Source organism: Poecilia mexicana, unplaced genomic scaffold (assembly GCF_051168715.1).
Source record: "Poecilia mexicana isolate PSO_F unplaced genomic scaffold, ASM5116871v1 scaffold_19, whole genome shotgun sequence".
NCBI classification, from domain to species: domain Eukaryota; kingdom Metazoa; phylum Chordata; class Actinopteri; order Cyprinodontiformes; family Poeciliidae; genus Poecilia; species Poecilia mexicana.
In genome coordinates this window covers 21066167-21087262 of record NW_028263388.1, presented here as the reverse complement: position 1 = coordinate 21087262, position 21096 = coordinate 21066167, and the positions used below count along the sequence as shown (strand labels likewise).

The 21096-nt window shown below is 40.6% G+C and overlaps 1 protein-coding gene across 3 annotated transcripts in view; it reads right to left on the bottom strand.

Moving 5' to 3' along the window:
* dnmbp (dynamin binding protein) overlaps positions 1 to 21096 on the bottom strand; it is a 59923-nt gene that overhangs the window by 14431 nt on the left and 24396 nt on the right. For 2 of the 3 annotated variants that reach the window (XM_088000952.1, XM_088000951.1), the window contains exon 4: positions 18398 to 20623. In XM_088000952.1, the coding sequence (XP_087857078.1) occupies positions 18398 to 20623 (2226 nt within the window). Of the gene's footprint in view, positions 1 to 10018; positions 11852 to 18397; positions 20624 to 21096 lie in introns of those variants that run through there. The other variant, XM_088000953.1, reaches the window with a different exon arrangement.

The window sequence follows — 21096 nt, the reverse complement described above, 5'->3', positions numbered from 1 at the left end:
AGTTGTGGCACCGTTAGGCCTCCGTAGGGTCTCAAGTCATCATGTGTTACACATAATCTAATTTACTGAAATATAAAATTTTGTTTTGAAAAAAAAATCTATAAAAATGTAGAAGTGAGAAATGTAATTAGGAAAGAAAATTAAATATCTGTGCAAAGAGAAAAACAGCAGAGATGGATAATAAACTAAACAACATAATTTATATTTTAGACTCCAGCCAGATCACATGGATGAAAACATGACAGTAAAAGATGTTAATTATTGCCTAACTTTTTAGTAATTTAAAGAAAAGTATTAAAAAAGTCTGATGGGGCCATTTTAATTTGGGCATTTAAGTGTGGTCATTGTAAAAGTCGGGAAATAAACTGCAGATCTTAAATTTCTAATAAATCACTTTAAAAGTCTGTCAAACCCTGTGAGTCTTAATCATTTGCTCACACACTCAACCAATGATTTTCACCATTTCCAAACAGCACAGAGTTGAAAAGGTCCGATGAGAACAGCACATCCAAGTTATTTCATCATATTTGACGAGTAAAACCGGAAGCAGCTCCGTTTTACAGAAACGTCCAGCCTGTCCGGTTCCTTCGACTGGTTGCTACGATTCTCCAATCAAACATTTCCACTTCTCAGCTTACAAAAGCAAGGTGTTTTCTAGAAGAGTCACAGAAGGAAGGGCAGAGTATCTAATTGCACCATAAAGTGACGCAAGACAGAAAAAAAAACAGCAGCTCCTCTGACACGAAGCTTGACTCACCTGGTTGTCACACCTGGTGGATCGGCACAAGTCATCAAGGCTTTATCAGAAACTAAACTCTGGTTATCAGCAGGAACTTATTGCTCACTGGGATTTAAGGTAAATGTTAAATCATTTTTGTTGAAGGTAAATATGATTAAGAAATATCTGATATTACCTTCACTGTTTCTTGTTTCTCAGAGAGAGAAAAGTGAATTTCCGCCCACCTGCTGCTCTAAAATCAACACCATCACCCGTCCTGTGATCGGATTTAAAGTTTAAAAACGCCAGAGGTCCAATTACCATGAGAATGGATGGGATCCCTCCATCAATACACACAAACACACACCAGGGAGGACAACGCTAAGACCCGGACACAGACTTCAGTAGCAGGATCCATCGTTCTGTTTGCTTCATTCAACGTCTTGATTGATCAAAGCATGAAAACAATACAAACAGGAACCAGAAGAAGCTTCCAACAGTCTGAAGGATCCACAAAACTATCCAAGATGTTTAAAGCAGAATTATTCAGTAGTTTAATGGAAAACATCAGTCTAAAACCAATTTCAGACAAGATTTTTATTGGATTAAAATGTTGATAACCTTGGGTAGATTATATGAACCTCAGAAGATCTGATTTTATTTTTAGTGACCAACCATGATAAAACCATTCTCATAATCCACTGGATATATTTTATCTCTAATACTATTATTTTAGTTGGCAACACTTTATTTGAAGGGGGGTGAATAAGACTGTCATGACACTGTCATAACACCTGTCATGAACATGAATAAGCCTTCATGAATATTTATGAATGTTGTCATAAAGTGTCATTCGGTAAATTATGACACTTTTAATACAAAGTTGACATTATTCAAAATGTCTTTGTTATGACAACTTGACATTAACCAAGAAATTATTACTGTTTAAACTTTACCTTTAATAACATAAAGTTATCTAATTTTTAAAGTGAAATCAGTAATACTTTTATAACAAATTTATATCAGTAATGATGCAGCTGTGGATCTGAGCACTCCTAAGGACATCATTCCTCGATAACATGTCATCAGACTTCTGCCGAGAGGCTGAGCAACATGGTTTCATGACCCCAAGATGTCACCGCCTTCACTCATGTCTTTGTTTTGTCTGAATGTTGCCATCTGCCCCAATGTGCCCTTTCCTCTTTTTTGTTTTATTTTGTTACAAACTGTGGAGTACTCTCTATTTAACCCAGAAAATGATTATTTTAGTTTATTAGTAATATTAGAAATTGTGGAGTACGCACTATTTAGATCAACATTATACAGCCCAGAAATAGAATTAAACCAGAGGAAACTTAGCAACCCTGACCAGGAGCACCTAGTTTACATACTTTAGATCAACGTTAGATTATTTTTCTTCTTTTGCTTTTTCCTTTAGTTTGTTATTTTGTTTGTATTTCCTTTTAATTCATGTAAAGCACGTTGAATTGCCTTGTTGCTGAAAATGTGCTGTATAAATAAAATTACCTTTACCTTTCCTTAAAGAGATTTATTCACGGTTTTACTTATCTAAGATACACATTTTTAGGAGAATTATTGTTATTACTGTTATTCTGAATGCTTGTAGTTGTGATAAAGAACCATCATCAGGCATCACAGGAAGTTTTCTGGACCTTATTGAGCCAGGTTTGATCCAGTCCAGTCCAGTCCTCGGATCGAGCCGTTTCGTGTTTCACAAGCTGCCGTCACCTGACAGACTGAACTCCATCACAATTAGGAAAAAGTTATTAAACTTACCCCCCCTGATCCCCACCACCAAGTTCTCCTGCTAAAAATACACCTAAACATAAATTTTTATCACTTTTAAAGCTAAACCAATCCAAATAATCTCATTTCTGTCGTCTAACGCTAAAGTTTCGTGCTTCTCTGCAGTCGACCTGCTGCAGAATCAAACGTTTGGCCCGCATGCGACTCTCTAAGGTCACGAGACAAAAAGTGCCTGTGTGAGTTCTGCTCCAAAGTTCACTGCAGTGTGCACACGGTTGCCGCGGTAACGGGGGGGAAAGCAGGGGCCCTCCTCCTATCGGGTTTGAGGGGTGTGGAAGCTGGGAGCGGCTTTCTCCCAAAAGATCCCGCTGGGAAACTCGGCCGAGACCAGAAGCTGGTTGGAAAAATAAGCCCAAACATGATGCCGACGCATCCAAACTGGTTTTCATAAGAACCTGCAAGCCGCGGCATGCAGCCAGTACATGATGCGGTCCAAATGGTTCCCAAGACTGACAGGTAAAATAAAAAAATAATAAATCAGTGCAGAATTTATGAATGTGTTTTTGGAAGTAGATGTTCGTGTCATTTCCCTGCAGACGACTGGAACAATAAATCCCATCTTGCTCTGCAATCATCTCAGGAAAATAAAGAGAATCTACTTAAATAAATCCTCTTGCTATTGTCCAGACTGAATCATGACCGTTTTAGGAGGCAGGTCTGTTGACAGCAGAGTTTGTCTAGTGGCAAACTGTCCTGTTTTTCTCTTTTAGGGTCAGATGCCAAAGGGTCACATTCCTGCTCCTATGCGAAACTTCCCAGGAACCAGTTTCTAACGTTTACCCCTGGGCTCAGGATGCAAACATGTTGTATTCTTCTTTAGTCTTGTCAAGTTCTTCTGATAAATAAACACAAATCACCACTAAACTGTGAGGAGAATTTATAGTTTTCAAAGTTTTATGCAAATAAAAATCTTAAAAGTGTGGCAGGCATTTGTATTCAATCTCATTTTACTCGGTTTCCTCCTACTAAATCCAGTTCTTTTAAAAATAGTTTTAATCTATAACAACTTTCAAGTTTTTTTTTAGATAAGCAAACGCACAGTAGCACTAAACTAAGAAATGTGGGGATAATTTGTAGTTTTTGTTTTTTCTGAATAAAAATCTTAAAAGTGTGGCATGCATTTATATTTAGCCTCTTTTTACTCAGTGTCCTCTAACCAAAATCCAGTTCTTTTTCAATCTTGTGAAGCTACAACTTCTAAGCCTTTTGTGATAAACAAATAAAGTAGCACTAAATTATGAAATGTGAGGAGAATTTATGGTTTGTAAAGTTTGTTTATTTTACAAATAAAAATCTTAAAAGTGTGGCATGCATTTATATTCATCCTCATCCTCAGCTTCCTCCAACAAAATCCAGTTCTTTTCAAAATCTTCAGCTACAAAAACAAACTTCCAAGTTTTTTGCGACAAACACAAAGTCGCACAAAACTGTGAAATGTGAGGAGAGTTTATACTTTCTTGCAAATAAAAGTTTTAAAAGTGTGGCATGCATTTATATTCATCCTCATTTCACTCAGTTTCCTCCAACTAAAATTTAATTTTGCAAGGCGCTATAACCAGTGTTGAAGCCAAACTCTATAAAAGCAGGGCTTTCACATGACCCATGGGGTGTTTAAGATGAGATTTTCTCAAGTGGACGACGCTGCGATTTAATTACCACCCTGAATTATTCAAATGCTGCAACACTTGATCCAAACAGCGTTTAAAGGCTGGGATCGCTTACTTCTTTGAAGCTTACAGGTTCGCATTATTTGACGATGAACAATATGCAATTACTTCAAGAGACCATCAGTTTTGCATATTTACAGAGGGAGCTAAAAGTTGGGCCTCCTAATACCAAGGAAGCTGCAACGTCTTGGAAATAAAGACAACAAGGAGGATCTTTAATCTTTTAGGCCCCACAAGTGACTCAGGACTGCGACTTAATATGACACAGTGGAGACAGTTCCACCGTTGTTATGCATCTGAGCACAAGTCACTTAAGGTTTTCATCCATTCTTTTTCTCATCTCAGCATCTCCATACATGAGCAGGTTGCACTAACAGCAACACTCTTCAGTGTGTAAGTTGTCACTGAAGGAAAAAGACTCAAAATTCGTCATTTTGTACAACAAATAATCAGACTTTTAGTGGAGTTTTGTCGTTGCCATTTCGTACTTTTGCAGTTTTGATAATTTCATACTTTTTTTAGTTTCTTTTAGGTGTAAAAGGGAAATATTTGGTGCAACTGTGGACTTTAATAATTAGATAAGAAAAAAATATACACAATGTTTTTAATTATTGTTCTTAAAGAGAAACAGAAATCAATAAAAAATGGGGCACTGGAAATCAATCACAAATCTTTGATTTTGCTTATTTTCTCCAGAAGTCCTGAAGTGGTGCAGGTTTACAGAAACAGCTAAGCATGTTCTCATTTTACTTGTGGGAAAAATACCTGCAGTACAAGCTGTGTAAGAACAGCTGGAGCTGAATAAACATGTCAGATTTGATCAGTTCCTGATTGCTGGACAAGTAGAGACAGACGCATCCCTTCAGGCTTTATCAGCTTCTATAAAATCTTTTGCTGTCAGTTTCCTCCTCTCCTTATTTCAAATCACAATTAGTTTTCCTTTCTAAACACAAGAATATATATTAACTACCTTGCTAAAGAAAAGACAAAAATATCAATTGTACATCACTGAAAATCAGATTAACAACAAATTAACTAATCAATTTGAAACTAATTTTTTTTAAAAAAAGCTACAGTTGAAATAAAGTCATAAGTTCCTCCTCTAAATGTGACAAATACGCTGGTCAGTAACAAGTTCAGCTAATCAAAATGTTACATTTTCAAATCTGAAAAAATGTTTTGTCTGACAGGAACATACAGTAACCCAGCACTGCCCCTCCCCAACATGTTGCTGAACACTTCACAATCAGAATTCCTTTTATTTTAAATGTGCAGGAAGAAGCACAATAAAAAACAGCAACTCCAAATAACTGGATAAAAAAATAAATCTTTATATCTCAACAAATACAGCAAGAACAACTAGGAAGTTAAGGAAAAATAGCACCAACTCCTTCTCTTGGTTACTGAGCTAATTTTGCTGTAAACTCACTAAGAGCAACAAGCAGCAGACTGCAGGCTAGTTACCTGGTCAGAAAACAAACCAGTGTCACAAATTAATACAATGTTCTTTCTAATAAGCTAATTTAGTTGCCCATCAACTTATTTAGTGGCTGCTTCTTCCAGTTTTTACGCATCAAAATCAAAATAAATGTTTCTTTTTCTCTTATATAAACATCATTGGATCAAATGAAATTCTTTTTATAATAAATGTCAGTCCAGGAGAAATTTCAAACAGCATAAGAAACTTTAGCTACAACAACGTTCCTGCTTCTCTAGTGACAATAAATAATGTGAATGAGAAAAACAATTGTGTGAATTTTGACACCGGGTTGATTTGCTAAGATCGTATAACTTATATAACTTACCTGTAAGTAGAACTGACCTAAATTAACCAACTGTGTGAACGTTTCCTTATCTATATAAAACTAGTCACTAAGGGACAAGTTCACAGGCTTTCTGTGCTGAATGTTTTCCATGTAACCTTAATAAATTACAGATAACATCAGGATTGTTGATGCTGTTTCCAGTCATGTAATAAAGGACGAAGGAAACATTAGAGCCAGAGTTTGCATGCAGAGACATTGGAAATAAACATTAGGTTCATATGGCGTTTACTTGAATTTATAACAGGAGAAATGATCAAAAATAGGAACATACCTGAATGTTTAGAAGTGGCATCACAGCTCTAATAAAATAGCTTCTTCTAAATTAAACTCTAAAGCAAAGTTTTTCTGTGGAAAACAAATGTAGCTTTTTATTCACATATTGTTGACTTATTTTGCTAGATTTATTTTTATTTTCCCACAAAATAAAAATATTTTATGGTTGCTTTACAATCAACGAATACATTTAGTTAATTATGATTATGAGCTATAATAATTATGAGCTTCATCCTCGATTTATATTTAAGACTCTTAATTTGAAATTAGAAAGGAAGTAGTTCTTGAGTAAATAAGGTCGATAACTACGTTGGGTTAAAAAAGTATTTAAGAAGCTTTCACTACTTTTCTGAAAAGAAAAACATTATCTGGAAAAAATACTGTGACTGGCATCAACGTTGGCCGTTCCTGCCGACCATTTCACATATTTTATAATAAATCTGAACTGGATTTGATCATAACTAATTAAATATTATTTTAATTTACTCAGACGAGGCCAACCTTTGACCTTTAATATGGCTGGTTTCTATTTCTGACAGCTTAGAGGGTCTAAATCTTTGTCTTTGAACATGTTGAAGGAAAACCTGCAAACTCTCCATGCAGAAAACTTCACTTTTCTAAAAATATTTAAATCTGGTCTCTTCTGATAAAAGCCCCAAAAATCTAAATAAACACTTGCAGTAAAGCTCACAACTAAGACGGAAAAGCATAAATGAAATCATGTGTGACTCATCCAGACGTGAGTAATGTGAATTACTTTCTGCCAGTCATCAGTGAGATAAGGCGTCCTTAAAGCAACGTTGTCAGACGATTTGAGATTTTATCCTCAGATTTCCTGTCTTAGCTCACCAACCCCACCTGCCTGCTGCCCACCGATGGCAGCAACTAACCCGGGATTACAGCAGATAACACGGCACTAGCTGCTGGATCACGGACGGATGACGACACATTAATCACACAAAGGTGCCTCAAACTCTGCCAGTGCACAAAAAGTCAATCGATAAAATCCTTACTTTAAAACAAATTCAACAAGTTAAAATGAATGGAGAAGACATTCATAACTAACAGGAGGAAAATTATTAACCGTCATGTTTGGAGAGGAACAGTTCACTTGTGCAATTGCAACATATTGCATTGACCTTTATGGAAAATGCTTGCACGTTTTTTAAGCAACTGTGTAAATATGTTTTAAAACCTGCAAAAGCAGCACATGTATTCAAATTTGTAACATTAATTAAACTAAACTGATGCAAGATTCAACAGGGAAAACATGCAGGGTAAAAGATAAAAGCCTCCAACATCACTTCAATGTCACTTTAAGCCCAACAAGTCCTGCAACAGGATGGTCTGATGTTATTTGCTCTACAATTTAAGAGCAAACCCCTGACTGAGCTGCAACAGTTTAACAAGATTAACGGATGACAAGACACTGCACAGGCAGGCGCACACGCCTCTGTGCGATCTGAAAGATGCCGTCAGCTCTCAAATTAAGCCTCCCAAGGCCTAACTAGTGCACACACACACACACACATATATATATATATATATATATATATATACACAAACACACTCGTGCTGCAGCGAGGGAGTCAGGTCAGTGCTGGACACCGCCAGGCACCAGACAGACCCCCACCATCCACTCACCATGCTGACGCTACGGATTAGTACTTAGACTCCTTGAAAGAGTATGTGTGTGTGTGTGTGTGTGCGTGTGTGTGTGTGTGTGTGTGTGTGTGTAGCTTGAGAGGGCTTCTAGGTAACTGGGGGAGGGGGTCATGGGGCGCCACCTGCTTCATCTCAGACACAACAATGTGATCCAAGGAAGAGCTCCTTTGTCTTTGTCCAACTCGTCATGAAACAATCCCACACTGCAAACCTTCCTGTGATGGTTTGGTCGCAATTTCTTTACCCAAATCCAAGGAAAAGAGAAATGTTTTCTAACATTTCAATCTTATCCTGTTTGGAGTAAGTCCAGTGTTTGTAGTTTGCCATTACCAAAACGAAGATTTAATCCCAAACTTGAATGTCAAACATTGTTTTCCTGTTTTTACTGAACAGTAGAAAAGCGTCAGGTACGCTTAATCTCACTATGATGCTCTAACATAAAATCCATCTTCATTCTCATCTTTCTATCACACACAGTGAAAATCATCAGTCAAAACTGAGTGTTTTATACGTTAGCATGTTTATATATTTATCAGTATTTATTAGGAAACGATACTTTTCATCTTAAAAACTAAAAAAACTCGCAACATGATGCTTCCACCCCCACACTCCAAAAACACAAAATCGTACCAAGTATTTCAGGTCCACTTTTTAGTGCACATTTCTTAGTATACTTGAAATGAGACAAAACTGGCTTATAGATAACTTTTCTACAAGACATAGGAGTTTGTTTTAAGTCAATAACTCCACAGTATTGATGAAAAAGTGCCAGTTCCTTTGCCAGATTATTTCACTTCACTCAAGTTTGGTTTTATTAGACCACAGCATCTTCTCTCACCAAGTTCAAGGGCATTTTAGACAAACCTGGATGTTTTCTTTGGAAAAAAATGCTTATGTCTTTCAATCCTAGTGTATAACCCAGATATATAGAGGAAAAGGGAAACTATTTTCACATCTTGGGCATATTAAGCTCTTTCAGTTGAGCTCTTGGTTCATCAGATTGTATGTAATTGATGGCAGGTGTGAAGCTGAATTAAAATACCAACAAAGTAGTAGCTTAAAGGTGCTTCTTTTTTTATTTTTAATACTTTTACTTAAAACTTGAATAGCACAGGAAGGCTGTTGAGGACTTGCTGACACCAAATATGAAGTTTGGCTTTGGCAAGAAGAAAAAGTCTCAACAGAATGAAATGTTTAAATAAACTGAAGTAAAAAATGCTTAAAGGATGCATGTCCACAGCCCCAACTGTCTGGGACAGGAATATCAAGGGCAGCAGACGTTTGTGACAGCTGACAGCTTTATGTGTCACAATGTTTGGACTCCGAGTCACAGCCTAACAACAAACAATTCCCAGTAACTTTGGGTTCAAAGAGCCAAATTTAGCACCACATGTGTGTAAAATGGGCACAATTTGCAATCCGTTGCTGTGTAGAGCTAGTTTTCAGGGAGTCTTTCTGAAAACTAAAGGTAATAAAATAAAAGAGTGACCATTCAGGCGTGCAGAAACCAAACATACTAGTTGCGAGCGCACACACAGCCCAAGTTATTCGGAGAACGACAGTAAGGTGGAAACCCACAGATGCAGAGGATGACAGAGAAAACAAAAACTGAGAACCCACCAAACCTGTTCTGTAGGTTCTTGCAAAATACCTGACAGCTCACTTTCTACTGAGATACACGATACTCTCTCTCTCACACACACACACACACACACCTTTTCTGAGTGCCTCTATGGTGAGCGTGGCCTGTCAGCACTCTGAAGCCCCCCGGCATTGATTAGAGGAGCACATCTGGAGGTCACCAAGGACAGGAGAGTGACTGTCAAACTCGCCTGTTCTGTTTTTCTTAGTTGGGAATCTTCATCTGGCTTCTGTCTCAGAATTCCCCCTCTAAATTTCCATCTCAAGGTTTACCTTATATGCTTTATAAAGGTGTCAGACTTAAGTTATACAAATGACCTCATCCACACAAGTGCCCAACATGTTGTGCAAATACAGGATGTGGATCACCTTCTCTCACATGACAACATCCTTGTGTTTACCTTGCTTTTGTCTCCTGGTGGTGGCGAACGGCGACTTTCGCAGGGAGCTCGGCGCCGTCTTCCTGTAGAAGCTGTTCCTGTCCAGCGACCCCACATATACGGGCTTCTGATTCTTTTTTGAGCCGTTGTTGCCAGTGTTCGACTCGTACCCCCTTTCCTGCTCGTCGCTGTGACAGTACATGATGGGATCCTCAAAGGACTGTATTTCTCCACGTGCAAGCTTCTCATTCTGCTGCTCAACCCATTTTTCGCAGTGTGTCCAGCGGTCTTTTGCAGGATACTCCTCATAATCAGGATCCACAGATACTGAACGCAGATTTCTGAATCTCTCTCTGGCCCGATGGTGGGGACGCTCCTCTTCTCTGGACTCATACCGGTCCTCATATTTCTGGTCGTAGTAGTCATTGTCCTCTCTTGTTTCGTATTCCCTTCGTCTGCTGTCTCGTTCATCTCCTGAATCCCTGGATCTGTAGTTGCGATTCCTCTCCCTGTATTCCCAGCGCTCCTCAGGCTCAGAGTCATACTGGGTCCTTCGTTTACTTCTCTGTGCTTCCTCTCCTCTCCGGTCGTAGTCATCCCGGTGTTTATAGTCATGATCCCGTCGTTCGTATCGATCCTCTGCATAGCGGTCAGAGCGACCGTTCCTGGATTTTTGTTCTTCGTAGTAACGGTCCTCCTCTCTGTGCCGGTAATGATCTTTTTCTCTGGAGCGATATCTGTCCTTGGAGTCATAATAATCCCGATGCCGGTCTTCACAGTAATCTCTGTCCCACTGATTGTCTCTGTGGGCGTATTTGTCTTTGCGATCATGGTAGTCTTCATATTGATTGCTGTACCTATCATCTTCTCTACGATGTTTCCTTGTGTCATAATACCTTTCTCCCCTTTCTTCATACTGGTCTTTGTATTTCCTGTCATAACGATACCTATCCCTGTTTCTGTCCCTGTAATTGTACTCTTCAGAGTCTCTCTGCCTCCTGTGGTCGTACCGTTCAGAGTAATATTCATCTTCTCTATCCCAGTCATCCCTTCCATCCCTGTCCTCCATTTGTCCATAACCTTCATGAGTCCTCATGTCATTTCTGTCCCTTTCTTGAGGAACGTTGTTCTGGAGGTTGTACTCGTCCTCCGGGCCTTGGTAAAAACAATGTTTTCCCTTCCATTCAGAAATCCTCAGGTCCAGGTGACCGTCTTCTGACCGAGGGTGGAAGTAAACATCGTGGCCCAGAGGTGCCTGCTGGTGGAAGACATTGGCTTGTCCAACTTGGGCCGGCCACGGAGCTTGAACATGTCCTGGAGACGGTGTTGGCACACCAACTGGAACCATCATCCCACCAGGCACTGGCATATGTCCAGGTGGAACCGGGCTTGCAACTAAAACTGGCCCCTGTGGCGGCCCGGGAGGAAGGACTCCATATCCAGGATAAGCAACCTGTTGCTGCTGGAGCTGCATGTGATGTAGCTGCTGCAAGTGCTGCAAATGGGCCATCCGCTCCTGTTCCCTGGCCCAGCCGGCGTCCCCCAGCTCCTCCACGCTCTTCCCTCTCCTCAATGGGACGCCAGCTGCTGGGTTCCAGTCCCCTGGGCCAAACATGACCGGGTTCCCATAAACAGCTGGGCTCTTCATGGCTCTGCTTGTTCAGAAATCAGCCAACCCAGGGCCGATGAGCTCCTCTTCAGTGCGGCTTGTTTTCTCTCTCCAAAATCCTGCATTCCATAACAAGGTGCCGTGGGAGACTCCACCTGCTGAGCATATTGTTTCTAACTCTCCCACTTGTTTTCCCGTGTCTCCTCTTCACTCGCCTCCGCAGGACTGCCCGGCCAGAGCACCTCCCAGCCCTCGGTGCAATTGAAACCTGCCCTCCCACATCTACCTCGGCGAATCAAGGAAGGAGGGAGCGAGTGTAGGGTTACTGAAGGAGGGGCCTTCTGGGTTAATGATTCAGAGCAGTCACATGGGACGAGGATTAGCCCATCAGCCCCTCCCAGCGTCTCTACCAACTTGGACCTGTGTTTCCAACAGAAGTTTGTGTCTGGAGTGTTTCTTTAATAGATTATGGGGACAAAACACTTAGCAGCATGAACAATTTTGCATATTTTATTTGCTTTTCTGTTTCTGTTATCCTCAGCAGCTCATTTATCCAACCCTTACCTTTGACTTAATCTCTGCAGCTCGACTTTGCCCTACAAGTCAGCGATGAGACAATCATTTACAGACAAATGTATCCATAAGATTTTTCTTGAAATACACATTTGGGGCTGTAATCCAACTCTGTCTGGTCAGAGGGAAGTAGAAAACTACCAAAATAACAATTTAAAGAGCGTGTAATATAATCAGGGAGAGGCAATTAGTGCAGAGAGCAGGTTTTTGAGAGCACACAGCCTGATTAAGACGGTGAAAAAGTAGCTGCTGGCACGTACAATGAGCTATTGTTGGAGACTGTCCCTACTTTCAGAGAGACACAATCTTTTAGTGTGAGAAAAACTCGATCCTATTCATAAGGGTAGAGTATATAATACAACCTGCCCCCTCCCTCCACTTTCACTCTGGCTGAAAGAGGTGAGAATAGAAAGAACACGCTTAAAAGACAGATAAATTCACACCAACGCTCATAAACATATGCGTTTAGTGTCAATTAGTAATGAAACCAAACAGCCTTAAATATAATTAGGTTGCTCCTAAATGAAAACGAGTCAATCTATCATCGAATATATATACAAAACCACTTTTAAATACTAATAGAACAATTTACAGAATCTAAAGAAGCAAATATAAAATGTAGCAAAAGTGAAGATGCATGCACATATTCAATTTTAAAATGAAATACAGTGTGCTTCAAAACTTTGCAAATCCCTTGATCTTCTTGAACAATATGTCGCAAATATATCGTCATCGCAGTATCAGTGTGTGCAATATTCATATTGCAAAGGCCTGTTCAGAGTGCAGCAATGGTTGGCTAATAGATACCAAGTGTTTTGAACTTCTTAGGTAATAATTAGCTGGAGTCTCAGCAAATGCTCACACCGGACACAAACAACACCACCCAAGATGCTAAAGGTCAGAGTGAAGAGAGCACAGACGAGAAAGAGAGGAAAGAAGAAGAAAAGGGACATACCGCAACTAATATCTCCATTTTTGTGCAATCCCTGAGAAAGAAAACCTTGAGTTTGACATATATGTTAAACTCAAGGCCCAAGGGCTAATTCTGGCCACCACAGCTTTTTGTGTGGCCCTCAAGAGTCCAGGTGCCAAATTACATCAACCAGTCCTCCCAATGTCCTGAGATTGTTCACGTAAAATCAACAGAGTCCCACATTTTTTCTCACTGATGCAAAACTGCAAATTTTCCACAAAAAAGGTAAAAAGCATGAAAAACATTGGGTTTAGCTGACCACTGACTCCCTCCTGTAGGTGGCAGTGTTTTGAACTTTTGCAGCTCTTAGTTCGCCTGTGGTCGATGTGACGATTATCGTCGGACATAAACGTAAATATTGCAAAACTCCTTTAAAATTTTTGCAAACCAGCTAACTCCACAAAATGTATTGCAAAAAAGAATCGCAGAGGGACTGAACAAAGTGAAAAGACGTTTAATTTTAAGAAGACAGCTGTTAATTAATATCTTAAGAGTTTGTTAATCGGTTTTATCGATGCATTCTGGCCCTTTAAGAACATTCATGATCTTGATTTGGCCCAAAAGGAAAATGATTTCGACACCGCTGCCCTGCAGTGAAATTATTGATCAACAAGGCAAATTACAAATGATTTTTGTTTGTAATGAAAAATAGAAAACCACTTCACAATTATGCAATACTATTTCATAAAATACATTAACTTTGTCGTGGCAGAATGTGCAAAACTAGATTACCGACAACTGGAAAGCACATTGTTCTCCTTTTAAATGAACCTGCCTAACTATCAGTGATCAGCATCTCAGCTTTCAGCAGCACAACGAGACCGAAACTCTGTGCTTGTGTTCACCTTTCAGCCGTAGGAATGTCAAACACAACATTCCTTTCATGTGGCTGTGTTTGCTAATACAGCTGAGGTTTTTCAGGAGCTGGTCAACACAACAGTGGAAAAAAAAAAAAAGCTGTGGTGTGGATAAGGTCAAAAGCTGCAAAAGTGGAAAACTCAGGAGACGAACCTGAAAATGAAACAGAGCGGTAAGCTTGGGAGGAGGATTTTTTTTACTATAACTGGTTAACAGAGTTTCAGAGGCGGTGAGAAAGAGAAAGCAACCTGTGGTAAAGGGCAAATGCCCAAAAAACAAATGCAAAGCACTGAAACGTCAACTGTAATACAGTCAAAAAGAAGTGAACAGCAATAATACATGGCTCTGTTAAAGATGATCCACTTACAGAGACGAACTTTCTGCCAATTTAAAAATGCAAACTTTTCCATTCAGTAAACACATTACACCTACAGGTCACATTGATAACATTTTTATTTTTTTGGGGGGGGGGATTTGGTTTGGATGGCTTGAGTGAGGAAAAAAAAGACTTGAAGTTGGTTGTTTTCAGTATGAGTGAGAAACTATTTGACTATTTGCGTGGAGGTATGTCAGTCATTGACTCAGGTTGCTACTTAAAGACTTCAGTAGAAAACAGGAAGGCCATAATGGTGCGTTCACACCAAGCCCGTTTTGACTGATTGCTTTATCCTTTTGAGCTTTCAAATTCGGTCTGCTAGATGTGGAAACATTAGCAGCCTTGTGAAAACATCAAAGTTAAGGTGGTGGATTGTCTCTAGAAATAGAAAAAATATTTCAAATTCTGTTAATTATTCTTAATAAATACAAATCAGCTAAATTTAGTTTTGAAGGCCAAAACTTGAGTTCTCAGCACAGTCTTTGTTACAAAGTATTATCTAATCTAAAATTATATTTTGAAATGTGACTAGAAGTAGTTCTGAGTTGTTTCTCGGTTGTGATGATAAAGTTGGGTATTAAATTTATAGTTCCTTTTTGAAGTGGTGATGCAAATTATTCGTCTCCATGGACTTGATGAAATATCACACTCTGCTACCTCACAGACTCGTAATTTGACTTTTTGAGTAACGAACCACTCATTTCAAATGAAGCAAATTCCACTTTTATTTTGACCGTTGTGAGCTGTTCACACTTAGAAAGAAGTCAAAACAGCTTAACAGTCGGTCCCTCCCCTTGTGCCTGTTCTCCTTCTCACTCAGTGGCGTAGCCATCATTCTCATTAAGCAACTGGTCAATTGATTCGATTAGTTTGTGAACATTCAACTCTAGACATCAGGGGAAAAAATAGGTACCTTTGACAAGATATGAACAGTTTGTAAGCATAATGTGACTTTTTATCCGCTAACGACGCAGGACATAGATTCTAAGACACAGTTTGACTATTCAAATATTTATTTTCTTTGTCAAACAAAAACTGTAGAATTAAGCTTCACATAGACTAGTCAAACCTAGACTGAATTATTTAGCACCAATTAGAGATACCTTAAAACAGTTTGAAATCTGTTAAATCTTTATTTATTGAAACAAAAAGATTAATTGTTTTCCAGAAAATTGGCTAATTAACTAAAATCTCATTCTTGTGAACCCAGCGTTGTGTTATCCTCTCATCCTGTCAGTTGGACGCATCGGCAACAAAACTTTGATGTCCCCATATATGTGGTTGTAAACAATTCAAATGAAAACTCCTGACAGTTTGACCTACAAACTAAATATCACCAATAACACAACTATTTTGTTTGGCAGATGTGTCGATTTCATTCAAATATAGTTTGCCAAACTGAGTAAAATGATGGCATATGTTAAAAATGAATTTTACATTTCCCTGCTCTTTGTGAACAAAGCTGTTATATTTCAAACTACAACAATCAAACTCAAAGTGTGGCACCGTTTTCAGTCCGTTTGAGGACTTTGAACTGCAGGGAGCTCTGCAGGCAGGGCCCAGCGTTTAAGTTACTCTCTGCTCTGTAACAATAAGCTTCCATTGTGTCTCAGACGTCAGAAACACACCCAGCCGAGGCACGGACAAACACTCCCACTGAAAGTGAATTTGTGCCGAGGTATTTTGGACGCAGTGTAACAAGTTTCCCCAACAAAGATCCAGTGAGGATTGTTGATGCGTACACATCTGTGATCACGAAAAATAAAATAAAGCAGTCTGTGTCTCTGCCACAATGCAGATCCTAAGCTTTTGTGCCTCACTTTTATAATCAACATTTCAAACACTTCACAAATCGCAGATCCCGACAAAATTTTTACCACATTTCCACATCAAGCAGGAAATGTAAAAGAAGACAGGAGACTTCATGTATGTAGAAAAGGGTGTACAGATTTCTGTAGAAACATAAATGATTGGAATCTGTGGTATGTGGATGACTGATCCTTCAAGGCACCTGTAGCTACGTGACCAGTTCAAACATTTTTTATTAATCCCAGCGTTGGTGAGCAAGCCTGGGAAAACAGAAATACTGTTTTCTAATCCAAGTTGTTTCCTTGCTACTACAGCAAATAAAATAAAACTTTGTTGTTGGGATGTAAATAATACACAAAAGAAGCTGAAATTCTACATTTTCCGCGTGAAAACCAAAACAATTCAGTTTAGACCAGAGATCTGCAGCCTTTCCTGTCCAAAGAACCATTTTGTCCAGGCAAATAAAACTATTAGAGATGCAAATGCTGCAGTGCATTTTGAAAAATTACAACTTACCATTTCTGCAAAATATCTAGCACCATAGGGAATCTGTTGTCATTTTTAGAGCATCACCATTTTATTTCTATTTTTAGGTTTTAAAAGAAACATAAAACATTAAAACTTGTTGATATTTCTGGAAAATTATGTTTTTTAAAAAACAAACTAATTTGACAAGAAAACTTGATTTAAAAAAACTGCTGTTGATTTTAGTGCCACTTTGTTGTGGAAATTTAAACCAATTATTCCACAAAACAAATTTAGAGACTCCTACAACCTGCATTTGGACACTAAAGGTTTATTTTCCCTTCCCCCTAATAACTGTGTATTGTAAACAACAGACGGGTCTGGGGGGGATTTTTAGGAAACAAATAGCATTTTTGTGCCTGTGTTTGTGTCAGAGAGATTTGGGAAAACGGCTCAAAGAGGAAACCTGGTCTCATTTTCAGATTCTTTCTATATTACGTTTTTACTTCAGCATCTGTGACCTGCAGGCAGCAGTGAGGAAAAACCGTGGAGAAAAATCTCTTTTCATTTTCAGCCAAACATTTCTTCTGCTGCTTAAATGACCAACGGAGTAAACTCCATTCTGTCAAATGAAAACCACAGAGATAATTTACACATGCAGAGTGTGATTTTGGACACGTTTTGCAGGAAACAACAGCTTTGGGCGGATTGTTAAAATCTGGCAGCTTTTCACATCAATTCAGAGGAAAGTTATTTCTAAGTCGTTCTCATTGTGTAGAAGAGAAGAATAAAACTAAGAATAAAGAATAAAATAAAGTGCTGTGTTATCACACTGTCAGCTAATTTAGTTTAAAATCTGTGACATGATCGCTGATAAGTCATTGGTTTAATCAAGTGTCACGTTGTAGACCTGAGTGAAGTTGCCCCTCTCCTTTAAATCAAACTAAATTGGTGTCAAACGTTTGTGCAGCAAAAATTTTCGTTTGTGCTGCTATAATTTTAAAGATATAAAGTAATGTTCCTAGAGGTCATCAAAGGTCAACCAGCTTCCCCACCTTCTTCAAATCAGCCAAATTGGTGTCAATCAACTCGACTACGTTTGTGTTGGTTTGTGCAGCAAAAAATGTTGGTTTGTGCTGCTTTGGTTTAGAAGATATTAATCAATGTTTAAAGCTCATTTTGATTTTGGTTGGCCTTTTGTCCTTTAAACTTTCATTACTATCTTCAAGGCCAAAGCAGCACAAACAAAACCTTTTGCAACACAAACGTGGCACAAACGTTTGACATCAATTTTGTCTGATTTGAAGAAGGTGGGAAGGGGCGGCAACTTCCCTCAGGTCACCATGTAGTAGTACTGTAAAACAAAAATCCCATGGAAACATAATTTAAAATTGCACAAAAAAACTCAAGTCTCATCGTGTTCAAAGAGTCAAATTTCAATGGGATTTGGTTCTGGCCACAAAATAATAAAGTTCAACCAAAAATGTCATGAACGTATGGGACGCTAGAGATTACATCTGGTGCTATCAAGATGAATTTCATTAGAAGTTCAGATTTGGGCTGGGCAGGTTTTCTGTTGCTTTGTGCTGGGAACTGTCAGCCAGATCTGGCAACCCTGAGTTCACCATTCTGTTTGCTAATCAATAGTTTTCTGTAACAGACGCATGTGTGATTTACTTTAGGTGAGTAAACAGGTCCTGATGTTTCTGTGACTCTTAAACCAACGTTCGGCCTTACCTTGTAGATGCTGCTGCTCCAAGGCCAGGGTCTCCAGCGTGTAGTTGCAGAACTCCAGATTCTCTAAGGTCTGCATGCGCGCCGTCTCCTCCTCCTCCTCCTCCTCCAACATCGCCCTCAGCTCCTCCGCAGTCCGAGCATATTCCTCCATCGCCTGCTCCACTTCCTGAAGCCGCAGCAGCACTTGGTACTGTTCCTCCTCCTCCCTCTGCCTCTCAGTTTCTGCCTCCGTCTCCCTGTTCAGGTCTGGGTCTGCGTCCTGCAGGGTTTCGTGTTCATGGGTGGCCGTGGGGTCGCCTAACTCAGTGTGAACCTCAACGGCGTCGTTGGTGGTGGTGGTTTTTTCAAGGTTGCAGAAGCTGGGGCTGTTTGTTCGCTCCGTGCCGGCTGGAGAAGAGGCGTTTTGTCTTGCTGAGCGAGCAGGGGGCCGCGGAGCAGGACGAGTTGGTCTGTACACGGCGGGGGGCGGCGGGCGCTGGACCCGAGGGCGAGGAGGCGGTGGGCGAAGGGTTCTGCGTCTCTCCAGCGAGGAGTTGTTGGAGTGCGAAAGGTTGGAGACGGGGGAATGCGCGGAGCCTCGGATGATGTCGTTTTCGCTGCTGAAGCCCAGGATGGAAAAGTGCCGGGAAATGTGGGATTGCTGGTTCAGGTCAGCCGAGGGCGAAGCGTCCCTAAATGCAGCAGAGCTCACATTGGTGTCGCTGTAAGAAGAGGTCAAGCTTTTCTCAAACTCAAAAAGCTGCTGGGACAGCTTGGCTTCTAGGTCACTGGCTGAAGTTGCCAGAGCTTCCAAGGTGATGGATGTTGGGAGTGTCCCGTTAGGGCCTCGTGTTTTATTTTGGTAATGAGACACAGCACTATGCGTCATGTCAGCATCACTCATACTGGCATGGCGAGTGAGTCTTTGTTGTTTATTACCTTCTGTGATGGTATTTAATGTGTGGGAAAGACTGTGCGATCTGTTATTGGTGGTGGAAATTTCTGCTGGTGGTCTTTGGAGATGCATTTTGTCTTTTGACCAACCAGGCGCACAGTTATTAAGGCTCTGAGTTCGTTTAGGTTGTAGTGGTCGACGGTTTTTGTTGGTATAGTTGGGCTGGTTTCCATTGGACTTTGGGCTAACCTGAAGCCCAGAGCGGTGTGGAGGTAGGCTCGGCCGAGGAGGTAGTCTGGGCCTCGCTGGGGGAGTAGATCTGGGTCTCTCAGGTGGCCTGTTAGGTGGGGGGGTAGATCTATGCGGCTGCGACTCAGGTCTTCTGTTCATTTCATTCTGCTCTACGGTTCCAGCTTGAGCCGTAGCTCTGCTATGGTCATGCACTAAGCTTTGTTCTTGGGTCTTCTCAAAGTAGTCCAAGTCCCAGACGGTGTGGTCCTCATACACCCTCGATTCAGGCACATGTTCAGACCCATTGGGACTTATGTGGTTGGAGTTTTCGTCATCGTCTTTCTCTTCTTCAGCATGTTTCTCCTCTGCAGTTTTCTGCTCATTTCCTTCCATTTTGACGAAACGATGAGGAAAGATTCCCCTCTGCCCTCGCAGTTCCCCCTCCAGCCAACCGTCTTCCAAAGTGCTCACAATGCGAATGCGATCTCCCACGTTGAAGTCCAACTCGCCAGACTCTATGGCCCGAAACTCATACAGCGCAACTCCATAGAGACCGTCCTCCTCTTCCTCCTCCTCATGCTCTTCCTCTATGATAGCTTCCTGCTGTTGTTCTTCTTCTTGATCTAGAAAAACCTCCCCTTCTTCCATGACTTCCTCTTCAGTCCCCTCTCCAGCATCATAAGCATCCTTGTAAATTAACTCCTGACTGTCTTCATTTAAATACTGGCCGTCATCCGGGACTTGAGGAGACCGTAGAGGGCCCAGGAGCTCAACAAAGCCCTCTGGGAATATTCCCCTTTGGCCCTCTAGCTCCCCCTGAAACCAGCCAGGCTCAGGAAGTCCTGTGATGATGATCAAGTCGCCTTCGCGGAAGTCCAGCTCTTCATTGAGCTGTGCATGGAGGCTCATAAGAGCCCGGGCCTGGCCCAGAGCGTAGGGTGGGAGCTCCAGAGCCTGCGCCTGAGCTGAGCGCTCAGACAGCTGCCTCGATCGACCCGAGAGGTTCAGCTCCTTCACACATGACACGGGGAAGAGACCACGGAGACCCCAAGCATTACTGCCTCGTTGCCAGGAACCCCCGAGGTTCACGGACCCTCCAGTCTCTCCCACTACCACATCACCTGGAGAAACACAGAGAGAACAGGGAACTCAGTGAATATCAATGCAAATGAGTTCATATATGTCCTGCATATTTTAATGTCTCTGTTCCAGAATGCCTTATTCAAACTATTGCATGACCTCCTCTGTATGCCATCAAGTGAATAAATCACCCACTTATTTGAGTCAGATGTTTGGCATTAGGGAAACACCCAAAACATGCACTGTTTTGCTAGCAGAGCGTTTATGTTGCTTTGGGAGGATTTGCTGGAACAACACAGACTCTCCGATTTGAGAGAGAGGACAAACACAAGAGGACAGTTACCTTGACTTTAATACTGAAGCACGGTCCAACGTCTTTCCCGTTTGTCCTTTGGAGTATAATCTGTCTCAACAATCTGCTTTACGGCTGCGAATTAATATGGACTGCCTGCTCTCTGACTATTCCTCTGTTTTCTGTTTGATTCTGCCAGGCAGCTGAAATAAACAAATAGCC